Here is a 17,566-nt window from a genome sequence, read left to right on the forward strand (position 1 = left end):
AGCGGTCTTGACAATGGGGGGAGTTTGACACCACAGTCCACCAAATAAAGGAGAAATGATGGAGATACAGATGTTATGTACATTCAAAGTTCATAGAGTGATTAGAACTTGTAACTTTATAATAAATCTCGTTCTATTTATTCGTAAGTGTTCTTTCCTCTCAATAATGTGGTGCTAGTTGTTTACTTATTGCAGCTGTTCCAATTTTCTATCAGGACATCCATGCATATTGGAGCTAGTTATATATTAATTTGATTGCCTTTTAAAAAAGTTATATATTATTTTGATGGATAATGCTAATTTATTGAGATCTTTCAAGGAAAAAAGAAGAAGCTCATTTATTGAGAAAAATGTGTTACCCGGTGAGGAATGGGATCGGATGATCTGGCAAAAAGACAATTCTGGTTGTTTCTAAGCATGTGTGGTCCTATGGTGCTCTCTCGAAGATCGTGGCCTTTAGTTGGTTAGTTGAAAGGGATAGGGTCTTGATTGTGGATGATCTTAAGAAACGTGGGATGATGTTGCCTAATTTTTGCTTTATGTGCATGGCAAGTTTCCAAATCAGTCAATCACTTTTTCAGCCAGTGTCCGTTCACCCATCAAGTGTGGAGTGGGTTTCTCACGATATATCAGATCTCTTGGGCTATGCCAAATTCAGTTGGGGGCCTCCTTTTGGCTTGGTATGGCGTGGAGTTTGGAAAGCAAATGAGGGCTATATGGAGGCTTAGATCGTTGGCAGTCTTGTGGGTGATTTTGGGAAGAAAGGAACAGGAGATGTTTATGAAATTTAAGTAATAATATTGATTGGGTTTCTCACGTTATATCAGATCTCTTGAGGTATGCCAAGTTCAGTTGGGAACCTCCTTTTGGCTTGGTATGGTGTGGAGTTTGGAAAGCAAATGAGGGCTATATGGAGGCTTAGCTCATTGTTAGTCTTATGGGTGATTTTGGGAAGAAAGGAATAGGAGATGTTTTCGAAATTCGAGTAATAATATTGATCGGGTTTCTCATGTTATATAAGATCTCTTGGGCTATGTCAGGTTCAGTTGGGAGCTCCGTTTGGCTTGGTACGGCTGGCGTAACGGTGCCCTTCCAAACCGATACGGATACGGAGGCGTAACGGCGATACGGGGGCATAATGGCCTGTAACGGTGCAAATTTTTTTTTTTTTTTTTTGCCAAAAAAATATGAAAAAATATGGATTAAATCCGGAATATTCTAAGCATTCCAAATATGTATTCATTTATAAATTGGAACATGTTTATGGTGGTGTAACGGTCCACTCTTTGGTGAGAAGTTGTATCGGATTGTCTGATGAATTTATGAACCAGATAACCTGAATTTGACTACAAAATTCATATATTTAATTTTCTAACTATCTACTATCAATGATAGATATATTAGAATGAATGTAATATGAAAATATCTTACATTAGGTGTTTGCAATTATTTTTGAGGAATTTCTCGAATATACCTGTGCACGTGACTATGATTCCTGTCTATGACCTGTCATCCTCAAGTCAAGAATATTAAAAAAAAAAATAGTAGTGTGTGATATACTTCCCTGCAACTTGATTAAGGATTACTTGATTGGTTGTCAGGGGGGCTATTTTAAATACAAGTTAGGCAGTGTCAAGTGTGTGCTTGGCTTCTTGCAAGAATACTGCTGTGAGCTGTCTGCTGCAAATACTTACCTTAATACAAATATATACTCACAATCACAAGTCACCACCAAAATGAAAATCCGTTTTTTTGTGGTTGCTCGACCTCCACATTATCGTCATCATCACCATGCTGAGGCTGTCCAATAGGTGTAGGTGCTGTATATACATAATATTCAGTGCCAGAAAGAAATACTAGATCAACAAAACCAGAGGATGACTGATCCTGACTAGGCAACGACTCTGACCCCGAGTACGGATATCCACCAGTGCCCGTCGAATAGCCATACTGGTGCTCATACTCAGGCTGTTGAGAATCTTGAGATTGAGAGTGCGTCTGCTGTGATGAGTAACTTGGATTTGGATCTAGATATCTATAATCATATAGATATTGATCGGGAGGATTACTCCAACATGAATGTGATGGAACAGGCTCAGTATAACCACCATAATCATAATCCAATTGACCATAATCCATCATAATAACCAAGACCATGAGCCTGCTGATGTTCCGGACCTGGTGCACCACTAGATGTACCCTCCTCCTGCTGGCTGTATCGTGACTCAGTACACTCATAAGTCCGACCTCGTGTATTACTTCGTCGATGTTCATTGGTATCGCAATTTGTAGACGGCTGTATAGGGTGCTGAGCAACACCAAAAGTGCCAGCACCAGGGGCAGGGGGGTCATCGTCACCATCATCCGACATGGTTACGCTACCACTGCTCGTACTCTTTTGTTGATCTTGAGCCATACCCGTACTTGACATAAACGCTGCCCCTCTTATTGGGTCCTATACATCTGCACGACTCTCTTGTTGCGCTCTACGTATTTCTGGGTCATCAATTTCCAATTCTTCACTATCCTCTTCAATTTGCTTTTCTCTTGTTTTCAACCAAGGTAGAAGCGGGTCATCCTCATCATAAATATTGTCCAAGTTTATTGGACAGTAGTCTCCGTCATCGACAGCTGTAATGCTCTTATGATGTCGTCGCATTCTTAGTTTTATATTGTAGTGCATGAAGATAAGTCTATCTAATGTTCTAGTCTGCAATCTATTCCTATTCTTTGAATGAATAAGCGCAAAACAACTCTAATTCCTTTCACAACTAGATGAAGATGTTGTCTGGCTTAAAACTTTTACCGCAATTTTTTAGAGAGCCTTTGTACTCTCTCCGAAATTAATCCACCATTCGGCCGGTTGCAACCTAGATACTACATGCTGTGCAAGAGCATCTCTAAAGCTACCAAGGCGATTTCCAAATGTATCTAATTTATTCAACGCCTTTATTTGCAGATCTAAGTCAGGCTCTAGTCTCTTTATCACATTTTTTAGCCCGACACGAACTTCATCATCCTCAACAAATGATTGGGCATATCTATACCCAGGATTTAGATAGTAACCCGCTGCATGAAGATCGCGATGGAGATGTCTTGTCCATCTCCTGTCGATCATCCTCCAATAAGACTCCCAGCTTCTACAATCATGTTGAATTGCTAACTTTGCCTTATCCATGGTATCGTATAGGAAACCCATGGTAGGTGCTTCGTCGGTTTCAACAAGACGGAGTACCCTCATTAGTGGCTCCATCACCTTTAGGATTAACTTGACCCTCTTTCAATATTTGTTGTCTCGTATGGTGTTCACGACTTCAACTGGTGTCCCTGATGTCTTCTGCCCATGTTTTGTGTTGAGCCATTCTCGGAAAGCGAACATCTCACTCAACTCTCTCCTATGCTGGAATAAACTCTCTAATGCTATAAAGTTTGTTGCGAATCTAGTCGCCGTAGGCCTCAACAACTCTCGTCCTTTTGTGAACTTTCTCATTATTGCGACTACTTGATTATGGTTGTAAATAAACGTCATCACTTCTCTTGCCTTTTCGACCATTTCCTTAACATTTTTCTTCTTCCCAATATCTTCCAATATAAGATCAATACAATGGGCAACACATGGTGACCAAAAAAGATGTTTTCTCTTATTCATCAACATATGTCTTGCAAGCTTATATGATGCTTCATTATCTGTCACAATCTGCACTATATTCTCCTTTCCAATCTCATCCACAACTTTATCCATTAGTCCATTAATATAAGTAGAATTTTTTGTTGCCTCTAAGGCATCAATTGACTTGTGGTATATAGTTCCTAAGTGGCAGTACACCATGAAGTTGATCATGCTACGTCTGGTTGGGCCAGTCCAACCATCACACATGATCGTGCATCCTCTGGCTTGCCCATACAGGTTTAAAGGTAGCCACGTATGCTTTCATATCTGCATACTTTGCATCTGTTCATTTTCCCCTAATCTCCTTAGCCGTGGGAGCTTTTATTCCTTCACCTGCTTCTGCCGCTGCATCAATTGCCACCTGCCAATATGGAGAATTAGCTGCGTTAGGAGGTATGTTGGCATGTATAAATAACTTTGCTGCTGCTCTATCTAATTTCTCAACGGAAGTTGTACTCCACATTTGTTTTATCTTATTTTATTTAGTTGATTCTTTCCTAAACATGATTGGATCAATAGAGGGTCTCCTAGGCTCATTTACTTCTTCATCCAAACGTATAGGGGCATCACGTGAAGATGTTTGTCGTCGGCTCCCAAACACACGTTGTAACCCACCAAACCTACCCCCCCACTCCCACCTGCAGAAGCAGTTGCACTTCCAGTTGCACTCCCACTCCTACTCCCACTAACCCCCTGTATCACGCACTGGCCCATGCGTGCCAAACATGCGGCATCGTTCTTCCTCTTCATGAGCTAGACGCAAGCTCTCTCTCCCAACTATAGTTAATTCCCGATCTGAATCTTCGTCAGAATCAATAATATCTTCATCACAAACGCCCATATATTCAGGACCAAACACCTCCTATCGAACTGCATCCAAAACATCATCTTTCTTCTTTTGTACAACAACACGTTTACCCTTCGACTCATCCAGACTAGTTTGCATTAAAAGCATTATCTCTTTCGGTACTCTAGTACATGCCGTAACTTGACCATTTCGATGTGCCAAATGTTGTTTGAGACGGGTAATTCCACCAGTCACTAGTCTATCACAATACTTGCACTTCATTTGGTGCCTAGTACCACCAACCCTCTCACAATGTTGCCATCCAATATCATCACTTACTTGTTGGCCAGACCCAGACATTTCTTTAGGTTTAGGTAGATACTAGATAATTAGATATAGATTAGATATGAGTATGAGTGTATGACTTATGTCAATAAAGATGATTTTATGTTCTAACTAAATCCTAAAAAGCTTCAAAACCTGTCCAATATAAACAAATAAAAACATAAAGTCACTAATTCGAAAATTGAAAAAAATATAAAATGACACCACAAATCTGTAAAATGCATACTAACATGTTCTACTATAATTAACACATAATATTCTATGATTAAAACAACAAACCATTCATTAAAAAATGATTTTTCGATTTTTTTAAAAAAGGGCCGAAATTAGTGCGTAAATAGAAAAAAATATAAAATGAGGTTGCAAATCTGTAAAATGCACATTAATATGTTCTACCATATTTAACACATCATATTCTATGATTAAAACAACAAACCATTCATTAAAAAATGATTTTTCAAATTTTTTAAAAAAGGGCCAAAATTAGTGCGTAAATAGAAAAAAATATAAAATGAGGTTGCAAATCTGTAAAATGCACATTAACATGTTCAACTATAATTAACACATCATATTCTATGATTAAAACAACAAACCATTCATTAAAAAATAATTTTTCGAATTTAAAAAAAAGGGGCCGAAATTAGTGCGTAAATAGAAAAAAATATTTAAAAAAAATAAAATGAGGTTGCAAATCTATAAAATGCACATTAACATGTTCTATTATATTTAACACATCATATTCTATGATTAAAACAGCAAACCATTCATTAAAAAATGATTTTTCAAAATTTTTTAAAAAGGGCTGAAATTAGTGTGTAAATAGAAAAAAATATAAAAATATATAAAATGAGGTTGCAAATCTGTAAAATGCACATTAACATGTTCTACTATATTTAACACATCATATTCTATGATTAAAACAACAAACTATTCATTAAAAAATGATTTTTCGAATTTTTTAAAAAATGACCGAAATTAGTGCGTAAATAGAAAAAAATATAAAATGAGTTTGCAAATCTGTAAAATGCACATTAACATGTTCTATTATATTTAACACATCATATTCTATGATTAAAATAGTAAACCATTCATTAAAAAAAGATTTTTAAAATTTTTTAAAAAAGGGCCAAAATTAGTGCGTAAATAGGAAAAAAATATAAAAAAATATAAAATGACACCACAAATCTGTAAAATGCACATTAACATGTTCTACTATGATTAACACATCATATTCTATGATTAAAACAACAAAACATACAATAAAAAGTATAAATACTTATTTTTGACGAATTTTTGAAAAATGGCTCACGGAGCTTCAATTCAAGAAAATCCGTAATATAATGTGTTTTTATCTCAAATACAAGTCAAGATTGGTCGAAAATAGTAGTAAAGGATTGAGTGAGAGTTTGGAAGCAAATGGTTTCAAAAAAATATGAAAAAACAGAGCTTTAAAAAGAAAAAAAAATCTGGCCGTTATCCGACCGTTACGGGCTAGCCGTTATGGGTCAGTAACGGCCGTTATGCCCGTAACGTGCCCGTAACGGCCGTTACGGTACCAAAATCGGGGTTATGCCCGTTATGCCTATGTATCGCGTAACGGGTACCACCGTTACCGTTACGCATCGGCCGATACGTAACCGATTCGGGACACCTTGATGGCATGGAGTTTGGAAAGCAAATGAGGGCTATATGGAGGCTTAGCTTGTCGGCAGTCTTATGGGTGATTTTGGGAAGAAAGGAATGGGAGATGTTTCCGAAATTCAAGTGATAATGTTGATTGGGTTTCTTGAGGGCAATGGGCATCTTGTATTGAAGGGTTGAAGGATTATATTTTTTTCCTTTTTAGGTTGTTGTATGTTGCACCATCTCGGTGCTTCTTTTAACAAAATTACCATTACCTTAAAAAAAAAATTAAAAAAATAAAAGGGATCAAATCCTCCATACAAGTCACAGCCCACATAATATCATCTCTAGCTAGTTTTAGTAATTGCTGCCCATTACTTGTGGTTGAAAAATTCATTTCCATCAACAACGTAATACATAAAGAATTATTTCTCAGAAATTGATCTTTCTTAAGACAGTAGAACTGAACTAATTGCGACACATTGTCATCCAAATTTTTATTAGTTTGCTGAAATCAAGTTTTCGAACTGAGCCCTTAGATCAGTGTCCCAATGACTGTCATCAATTTCCAGAGATGAATTTTAATTGAAAAGTCTCCTGTTTTGTTACTTGTATTCCTCTATTTATCCATAGTCTTCCTTTGACTCTGACTTGTATTTTGTTATCATTTTCTTGGGTTAATTTTGATCTTCTTGAAATTTTCTGGGCTATCATCCTTAAGGACAATATAAATTTGTGGGTTTGTCCTCTATTGCTTGGTTTAACTGGCAAAGATACATTCTTTGAAATCTTCAACGAAAGCAATTTAGGCAGGCCTTTATTTTTTGTTACCAATTTCCTTTTTAAGATTCTTGCAGTAGAATAATTACAGCAGTCAATGTAGGAAGCCAATCAACACCAATGTGGCATGCGTAGACGTCTTCAATTCGAATCTGCAGATGATTGTAGGAGAAAAATTGGGGGCAACAATAATTCTTGGAATCAGTCAAATACTCTTCTGAATGCATGGTCTTCTTCCAGTCCTTCCCATGCAGAAGCAAACACAACCTCCAGCAGCAAGCAAGCAGGCAAGTCCCAGTATGCATTGCCCAGGTTGCCTTACCGCCCATTTAAAGCACTACAAACCCACATCAATAAGGTTGACAGATCTGCTCAGAATGGTGGAAGTTCTCCTGTAAGAACTCCCATGCCATCTGGCATTGGATTACACTTAAACAGCATTGGAAGCAACATTGCAGTCAGGTCTGGTCCAAAAACACAATTAGTTGAAAAGGATTGTTTGAATGCAAAACTAGGGAAGCCGCTTTCTGGGAGTAGCAGTCATTTACCACCAGATTCTAAGGGTTGGTTAATCCCAGCAAGTTTAGTTGGCAAATCTTCAATAAGGTTAAGTGCGAAGGCAGACTCTCCTGTGGCTTCTTCCATTGAAAACACTGAAGTGGATCAGCAGGAAAATCAGACCTCCATGATGGCAAGTTCTCCCACCAGCTTCAGAACTTCTCCACTGAATATGCAACCTTTGAATTCTCTGCAGTTGACACTCACTGAGCAACATTTGATCCCATGCGAGAACGGAATGTCAGAAGATGCTTGTATCTTTGAGGAAATGAGCCCCAGAAAGAAAAGGCAAGTGTGCACTTTTATTCTTATCATTTGATTTTCTGTTATTCCCTGAAATTTTATTTTGTGGACATCATCGAATTGACTGTTTGAGATCCAGAAAGGAGGAACCTTACTCTGAGGATGTGGGCTGCAAACGTTGCAATTGTAAGAAGTCAAAATGCCTGAAACTGTAAGTGTTAATAGAATATGTGCAAAATGGTATCTTAATTCTTGGCCCTTGCATGTTATATACTTATATCATATGTCATGTTGCTCTACATGACCCTATACCTTCACCTCTTCTTTTATGCAGCTACTGTGACTGCTTTGCTGCGGGTTTATATTGTGGTGAACCTTGTACATGTCAAGAGTGCTTCAACAAGCCTGAATATGAAGATATGGTTCTTGGGACCCGGCAACAGATAGAGTCCCGCAATCCACTTGCATTTGCTCCAAAGATAGTGCGGCATATTGTCGAGTCTCCCCTAAACAATGCCGTAATGACTCTTTCACTAGCCTGTCTTGAGTTCTGTTCTTTTACCTTCTGGAAAAAAATTGTGAAGGTTGTGGTCTCTTTCTGCAGGAAGATGGTAACCTGACAACACCAGCCTCAGCCAGACATAAAAGAGGATGCAATTGCAAGAAATCTAGGTGCCTGAAAAAGTATTGCGAATGCTATCAGGTTTAAGTTCTGTCATTTTATTGTTTTTTTTTTTCCCATGCCTCTTCATGTTGTTTACGTGTTCTGATTGGATGTGATTTTGTTTCCCTTCTTGTGAAGGCTGGTGTTGGATGTTCTGCTGGGTGCCGATGTGAGGGATGTGCAAATGTTTTTGGCAAGAAAGATGGTGAGGATTTATTTTTTGAAAATTACCAATCATCATTTGAACCAGTGTTCGCAATATCGATGCTATTGGCCGATATTATCGGTATTGCAGTCCAACGATACGAAACACGTCGGAAGAAATATTCTGAAAAAATCAGAAAAAAAAGAGAGGGAAACTTTCGATAAGGTGGATTTCTGCACCTGTAGAATAGATTGCCCTGATTGGAAGCTGCATTTGGTAGGCCATTTGAATCGAAGCTCGCCATTCGTAGGTTACTGTAAAGAAAATCTCGATTCCCTTTTTTTCTTTCTTCTATAAGATTGTTACTTGAAAACAGAATTGATTTAGGAAGAAAATGCGAAAAAAAATCCAGAGAAATCCGGAGATTTGGGGAAGAATTCAGGGTTTTAGGGTCTTTGCAATAAAAAATGGGTTCAGAGCCCTTTTTCATTGGGCGCAGATTCGCTACTGACGGGTTTAGTAGCCAGACTCGCTACAGTAGTGACGTCACCAAGTTCTGTGGGTCCCACCATGATGTATGTTTTGTATCCACATCGTCCATCCATTTTGAGAAACCATTTTAGGTCATGAGCCAAAGAATGATTCAGATAAGTGGAGAGTGACGCCCACCATTAAAAATTTCTAAGGGCCACAAAAGTTTTCAATGAAGCTGATATTTGTGTTTTACCGTATTTAATGTTTGTGTTAACTTATGAACAGATTGGATCTCAACTAAACATCACGGTGGACCTTAGGAAGGTTTCAACGGTGGGTGTAACTCACTTCACTATTTTCGGTGGTGGGGTCCCATTATAGTTATGGATCTGCCTACTTCTTTGGATCATGCGCTAAAATGTTCTCTCCAAATGGATGGACGGTGTGGATACAACACATACATCATGATAGGACCCACATAACTTGGTGACATCACTTCAGTAGCGAGTCTCGCTACTTAACCTGTCATAGCTAATCCGTGTCCTTTTTTATTGGGCACGGCTACATGAGGCACGTAGGCATCTTTTCACACGTGTAATGGGCCTCCAATCTGAACGGTTCATGTGATGCGGCATCCCATGAAACTCCCAGGGACCAAATTTTACCTTGATCTAAAACTCTGGTGGGCCATAGCAAAGAAAGATGCAAATCAAGGGAAAAAAATGTTTTCTTTTTTAATGGCCCACCGAAGTCTTAGATTAAAGCAAAAGTTGAACCATAAAGGTTTCATGGAGTGCTGCATCACTTAAACCGTTCAGATTTTGGACTCACATCACATATGATGAGTTCTCAAAAAGTTCTCACGATAACTTGGCTTTAGGGAAAATCCGCGTTGTCATGGATTAGGAGCCTAGTGATGGATGGTCCTGTCAGGGCTCTGTAAGGCCCCCATGATATATTTGTTTTATCTACACCGTCCATCCATTTTGATATGTCATTCTAAGGAATGAGCCCAAAATGTAGCCAGATATGAGGCTCAAGTAGTCCACACCACAGGAAGTTGTGGTGGGAATGATATCCACCGTTGAAGCTTTCCTGGGGCTCATCATGATGTTTATTTTCCATCCAATTTGTTCATAAGGTCTAATAGACCTGGATGAAGGGAAAACATAAATATTAGCTTGCTCCAAAACTTATGTAGCCCCCAGTGATCACTGGATTGCCATTCAGTGATCACTTTTTCGTGTGGTGTGGTCCACCTAAGATTTGGATTTGTTTCATTTTTTGGCCCATTCCCCAAAATGATTTGTCAAAATGAATTAACGATGTAGATACCAAATCATTTTAGCTTATTATCCAAAAAATAAGCACATCCAATTACCAAGTGGACCATATCAAAGGAAAAAGTGGTGATTGACTATTAATGGGCCACAAAAGTTCTGGATCAATCATATATTTGTTTTTTTCTTTCATCCAAGCTTATGTGAACTTATCAACAGATTGGATGGTAAATAAACACTACAAAAACATTAAGGTGAGCCCTAAGAAGGTTTTAATGGTAGGGTCTTCAATCAACACTGTTTCTTATTGTTTCCTATGGCATGGTCCACTAGATAATTGGATCTACTTCATTTTTGGGATGGTACCATAAATTAAGGTGGTAAAACAGATGGACAGTGTGGATATACATGTCTTAATACATTTATAAATGTTATGCATTATATTTTAATATAGTTGTCTTAGTTCAATCAGACAATGCATAACTTAGGATCTTGTACAAAGTAAACCTATTGTGTGCACCTTTTTTAAAATTTATATATGTTATGATTTAAAAGTATGTATTAAGATCTTTTTTAATGATACCTGAAGTTTCATTGAAAAATTCAATCATTTTCCCAATGTTTCCCCATGTTTCCCAAAAAGTGTGATAAATTATGTGATACAAGTGATATATCCCGTGCAATAACCGATATGTATCTGCATCCAAGGGTGCGATACATGGTGCAATACTGATATTTCGAACACTGATTTGAACCACCCTCATGATTGATAGAAGATAATTAATTCTAAAGGAATCAGTTTAGATACTAAATCTGGTTCTCTGGCTTGTTACTTCTGGTTTATTGTGCCAGGCTGCTGCAAACCAGCTGGTTATAGCCAGTATGGTTGAAAGCTGTTCTTTGAGGTTGCTGTTTTGGACATGATATTAAATGTTCATTTATTAAATAACATCAAATAAGCTAAAGTAGGGTCCTGTGATTATGGTTTATAGGGTAGAAACTGTACTGAAACAAATCTAGGCATGTATGTACAACATGGAGACAATAAATTGGCTGCATTATCTTACAGAGATGGTTGGAATAAGCGAAACACACTGAAGGGGATAAGGCACCTTTGGAGCTGCTATTTGTTGCTTAAAGTATGGTTGAGTTCAGTTTGACTCACCAAGATTGACTCAAGAAGGTGATGATTTTAGGTTGAGTCTTGGAGAAGACTGCAGTTTGAGCTCAAGTTGTATAAGTCTAAAATAAACTACTCTATATATTAATATTTTTATCAAAATATTATATATATATATATATAGGATACCAAGTACCAACTTGTTGCTCCTGCTCTACTATTCCATCCTTCTTGGTTTCACCTAAAACAGATCTATTCTTAGGCCAAAGCATGTATATCTTTCTCCGAATACAGAATGTTGAACTTCAGATTCTAAAACAACTCTTTTAAGTCATTAGCAGCTTTAGCTTTTGAATGATGATTACTATTTTAGCAGTTTGACGGGCGGTTTGTGATGCAATAGAACTGCACTAATCAAATCTAAGCTGCTGCAATACCTGTGATTTCCGTATCTGATTCCAATGGCACAAGAACCAATCACAGGTATAGAAAACTGAAAATAAAAGATGTGGATGATAATTCAGCGGTTCACTAACCATGATGCTAGTGTTAGCAATCAAAGCCCCTCTCTTCTACCAAATAGCAACAGATGCTGATTTTGTTTCTTGTATTCAAATCATTATAATGTCCTCATTCGCTAGATCCTGATGATGATATCTGGCTCAGATGCATCAATTTGACTTGTTTGATAAATTGATGGTTTGGTGTGTAACTTGCTTTGCTTAATTGTCTTAGGTTTTATTCCTGATTTTCCTTCAAATGGTTTAATTGGAATGATTTCTGGATTCATTGAATGCTTGTGTATTGAGTTTTTCGAAGTGGTACCTAACTAACCTTTTGGGAGCAGTGTCTAACTGTTTAAGACATGTAATAAGTAATAACCTTATAATTAGTTTCATATCATCATCGTGTTAGAATAAGTTTTAGAGCTAAAACTATATAAAGAAATCTAATATGCATCTAACGTAAAGTCTATGGTATAAAATACATCAAAACAAAAAATTCTGCGCCTGGATGTTATCTATGGGCTCCATGGTCCAATTGGACTGCTGGATTGGTCCAGATCGGTCATCCAGCCCTTGATCTTATCCAGATAAAAATTAGGTAAATCTGGACCCTTGATGTGGTTCAGATCTTCAATATGGATTCTTGGATGGTCCAGATATTTAATATGGATGGTTGGATAGTCCTGATCAATAGTTGGGACCCTTAGATGGGGCTGATCTGGTTGGTGGGCTGAACTCTGATCAACCAACAGTGGGACTACTTTGTGCTGTCCTATTGGATGTTTGGATTATCTTGCATCAAATTATCTCTGCGGCTGAAAATAAGGCACACAGTGGGACTATAGCTGACTCGATCTTCTCTTCAGTGACCAAGCCTATGTGCCTTGAAAATTTTGTTTGAATTAGAATTTTGAATTTTGACTTCGTGAAAAAAAGGGAAAAATTGCACAGGATATACTTAATTGAATGATGCTTCATTTTGCATCTGCTGCCCAAGAATGCATTTTTCATCTGGTATGCACTCGTAAATATGCCCCATTCTCTTGTCATAATGCTAGAGTTTCATACGTGGATCTGCATGCAAGGTCTGAATTGCATAAGATGTCTCTTACACAGTTTCTAGCAGAATCCATGTTTGGAGTCAGCTGTTTTTTTTTTTTTTTTTTTAAATTTTAAATTTTAAATTTAAATTTCTTTTTTCCTTTCAGCAGAGATTAATTTTCTTGTGGTTGAATTACTCTTTTACTACTGTCGGTTCATTTGTTTGTTATGCCTTCAATTCGGATTGCTGCCGGCTAGTTATTAATAGCAGTTTACCTTTGGAATGCTAGCTGCCTACTGGAATGTGCTACCTGTTGATTTCTGGTCACTGAGGGTTATAAAGTATAAACTACATAAGTCAAGAAACCACAAAATGGACACTTGGTGGATTAAGTAGAGCTAGTCATCATCCATTTACTAGCTTGAAGCATATTAAGAGTGTGTTTGCTATATAGTTAGTGTAGCGCGGTACCGTGGCACGTGAAAGAAGAGAAGAAAATGAGAAGAGAATGATGAGGACATATGAGTGCCATACAGAGTATACCAGAGGAGGAGATCAACTCCAATTTCACTTTGGCTTGGTGACCACTACATGAGCCAAGGTGAGCCACAATAAAGGCCCCACATGCATGATCGTGCATCTTTGAAGAAGCTATACTAAAAAGATGCATGTTGATTGCTTATTGAGGAGTTTGGACCATTGGATTGCAATGACACGTTGGTCAGACAGTTGGATCATTGTGATCTTTGATCACATTGATCCTAGACTTTAGGATGTTAGGATTTATTTCTTTTATTTAGTTGATTATTCATGAACAAGTTTTCTTTCATTGAGTGTCTTAATGTGAAGATTTTTATCTAAGAGCACTTTTTCGTAAAAAGTCATTAAGCGTCTTAATGTGAGGATTTTCATTTGAGAGCACCTTTTTGTAAAAAGTCCCTCTTGAGACTGTAAAAGGCTTGGACGTCCAGCCCTAGCCCATTATTGAATATTTTGAAATTAAAAAAAGCTCTTTCTTGTTTTGAGATAGAAAATCTCTTGTGAATGGAGATTGATAGTGTGAAGCCAAGGTGTGAAGCTTAATCTATCATCTTTGTTACTCTTTGAAAATGTATTTTCTCTTGTCCTTCTGATCTTCTTCTTAAATCATTCTTGTCTTTCACTTTTCTTCCAAAAACCCTAAACCCCTTTATTCTTTCATTCTAAACTTAAACCCACAACCTCAAACCCATCCTTTCTTATTCCTCACTCCACCAAACCCAACCCAACCCAACCGATCACCATCAGCCCCTACACGTACGAACAGGGCCAAAAACCATACGGTCAGCCCCTTTTCTTCGTTTTCTTCCCTTTCTTCAATCCATCTTCCTATCCCATATACCCTAGCCTAAAACCATAACTCTTATTCTACTATAAATCCTAGTTTCCTATGAAACCCTAATCCTCAATTCCATATGAAATCCTAAATCCCAAAATCCTACCAAAACCCTAATTCTTTTCAAATCCATAACCTTAGATTTCCATATCCCTAACTAAATCAGCCCCTTTGAATGAGACCTAAGCCTATGCTAAAGGGGGGAGTTCTACCTTCCATTGATCCTTTGAAATTTCATGTTTTATATGGTTTAGTTTATTGTGTGATTGTGATTTAGATTGAAATCTGAATTTTATTGTTTATTTGATTTCTTAGATTTTTAGTGGGTTAGTATATCTTATACATTGAATTGCTCTTCAATTCGTCTATAATTTCCTTAGCCTAGATCACACATCCTACGTCAAATTTTGGTATCAGAGACTAGGTTTAGCATATGACTTTCATATTGCATCTAGGTTATATTTTCATATTGCCATGTCTAGGGTTAGCAGTCTTCCCATTCTCATTACATTGCATCTAGAGTCTTTAGCTCTTAGGTTTCCCATTAGATTCTCAGTTTAGAACTACCGCGAGCATCTAGAGTCTTTAGCTCTTAGGTTTCCCATTAGATTCTCAGTTTATGCCCATTCACAGTGGGTCTAGTTTTGGTTTACACCCCAGAATGAATTTGGAATAGCTTGCCAAGGCTGTCAATGCCATTAATAACTGTCTCACGACCATCGAGGCCCAAATTAGCACCACCAGGAATGAGACCCATACTTGCATGACCCAATTGGAAGATTCCCTTCAGGCAAACCTCGCCGTTGGGGACAAGGTGTTCCATAACGGTAGCGGTGGCCATAACGGCCACCACCGTTATCTTTACGATATGGGGCATAACGGCTGCTACGGCTCCATAACGGCCATTACGATCTCTCTTTTTTACTTTTTTATTTATCGAAAAAACCCCTGAAAAACTTGTATCTGCCCCGTAATGTTGATTAAAAAGTATGAAAAACCTGTATATGTTCTGTAATAGACCATTACGGGGCTATTATGGCCTTTATAAGGGATGTAACGTGTCGTTAACAGCAATTACGGGTTATTTTTTTTTCCATAACGGCTGTTACGACTGTTACGACCCCGTAACGTGTAACGGTTGCCACCATTACCTTTACGTAACGGCTTTTACGACACACCATGGTTGGGGAAGATGGGCCAATCTTAAGTGGGAAGTAGAGTTGTAGGAACTAAATCGGAGGGTGTGGAAGAGGCCGTGGCCAGTAGAGGTGTGTAAGATGGACCTGATCCGGCAAATCCGACCCGATCCACCCCGATTCGAACAGAACCAATGGCCTGGATCGGTTAGGATTGGGTAGGAGCGAGCAGATCCGGACGGTATTCGGATCGGATTCAGGTAAGTAGTAAATCTGACCGAATCGAATTGAAATCCGATTCGATCCGGTCTAGACCGGACAGGGTGTAGTAACTATATATATATATATATATATATCTTTTTCCTGTTTTTTTTTTTTTTTTTAACCCTACCTACCCGCCCCTCTCTGCCCGCACCCGAACCCTAAGTCCCTCAAAACCCTCTTCCTCTCCCTCTTGTTCGTCGCCCCTCTCGCCACTACACCCACATATGCCGCTCTCATCCATTCGGCTCCTCGCAACCTTCCATTTTCCTTTCCCCAACCACCCTTGCCCATGCCATCCACCCTCGCCCTTCACCACCCCTTCACCTTCTCCACATCCCATCCTTCCACCCCACCCTCCGCTGCCACATCCGACCCAAACCACCCTTCAGCAATCTCAGCCGTCAACTCCGACACCCGCCTCACTGTGGCCCGCAACCGGTGCAACAGCTGGTACACCCTGTCCCCCCTCACCGCATCCACACTCAATTGCAGCAAGCTCCAACTCCTCCGCTGACACCCTAGAAGCCGCCATATGGGCATCAACCTCATAAGCCTCTTCCGCCATCCCCTTACTACAGAACCCAAAAAGCGCAGGCCCATACGACCGTAACTGCGGTGGGATGTTGAAATGATCCACAGTGATGAGATGTTTAGAACGGCGCGGGGTAGCACAACCACCCTAATCTGTACTCCTCCTTGGCCATGGAATGATGGAATATTAGTTGGTTTTTTTTTTTTCTAACCGTTCATCTGCTGAATGCTACTAAAGATGGCTATCATTATTGGGCTTGTGACATTTTCGTTGCATGGCCCACTCACATATGGGCCCACAGATGAATGGTTTCTAGCTATTTGTTGCTACACTGACCCTAGAGGTATAACCTCAATATTCATTAGTGGTATTTGAGTAATTTTGCACGGACGCACCGACCTTCTTCCACGTAGGTTGCTTTCCAAGTAATGACATGTGGAGCCACCAGAGAAAACTTTTAATCTAAGCCATGCAATTGGGAGCAGGTCTAAAAAAAAGCCTGCAGGCGAACCAGTTAGCGTACTGCAGCGAGGCGCTGTAAATGAAATCAAATCAATCGGTTTTCGTGTATTTTGGTAGAAGAATTATATTTACAGAGTGCACAGACATCACAGAATCCATCTCATTTCTGGCCAATGGTTCCATGATCCTAGCCATTGGTTAGTTTCCTCCTACCATAGATGGACCACACGCCAAAAAATTTCCCAAGATTAGATACATTTGTCTATCAATCTAGAGAATTTTTCAGTTGAATGTGGACCTTGTCTTTAAAGTGATTTTTACTGGCAGAGGTTTTCGGAAGCATGGTCCACCCACGGTCATTTCGGAAGCATGGCCCAGCCATCTTCTTCACCAAATCAAAAGCCAATTCCGGATCTTCCATAGCCGCGGCCAGCCGGGCCACACTGGTAAATGTAGCCTCGTTCGGGGGTATATCGTTGGCGCTCATCTGGCGGAAGATTTCAAAACCCCGCTTGAGGCTCAAATCAGTGCCATCACAGCTAAATCTGGACCGATCCAAA

General features: G+C 38.9%; 1 protein-coding gene across 2 annotated transcripts in view; it reads left to right on the forward strand.

Annotated features, from left to right (window-relative positions):
* LOC131223239 (uncharacterized) overlaps nucleotides 1-17,566 on the forward strand; it is a 43,758-nt gene that overhangs the window by 5,147 nt on the left and 21,045 nt on the right. For both annotated transcript variants that reach the window (XM_058218572.1, XM_058218573.1), the window contains exons 4-8: nucleotides 7,309-8,055; nucleotides 8,150-8,217; nucleotides 8,341-8,524; nucleotides 8,611-8,709; nucleotides 8,809-8,875. In XM_058218572.1, the coding sequence (XP_058074555.1) occupies nucleotides 7,309-8,055; nucleotides 8,150-8,217; nucleotides 8,341-8,524; nucleotides 8,611-8,709; nucleotides 8,809-8,875 (1,165 nt within the window). The remainder of the gene's footprint in view (nucleotides 1-7,308; nucleotides 8,056-8,149; nucleotides 8,218-8,340; nucleotides 8,525-8,610; nucleotides 8,710-8,808; nucleotides 8,876-17,566) is intronic.

This window comes from Magnolia sinica, chromosome 13 (genome assembly GCF_029962835.1).
Source record: "Magnolia sinica isolate HGM2019 chromosome 13, MsV1, whole genome shotgun sequence".
Taxonomy (NCBI): Eukaryota; Viridiplantae; Streptophyta; class Magnoliopsida; order Magnoliales; family Magnoliaceae; genus Magnolia; species Magnolia sinica.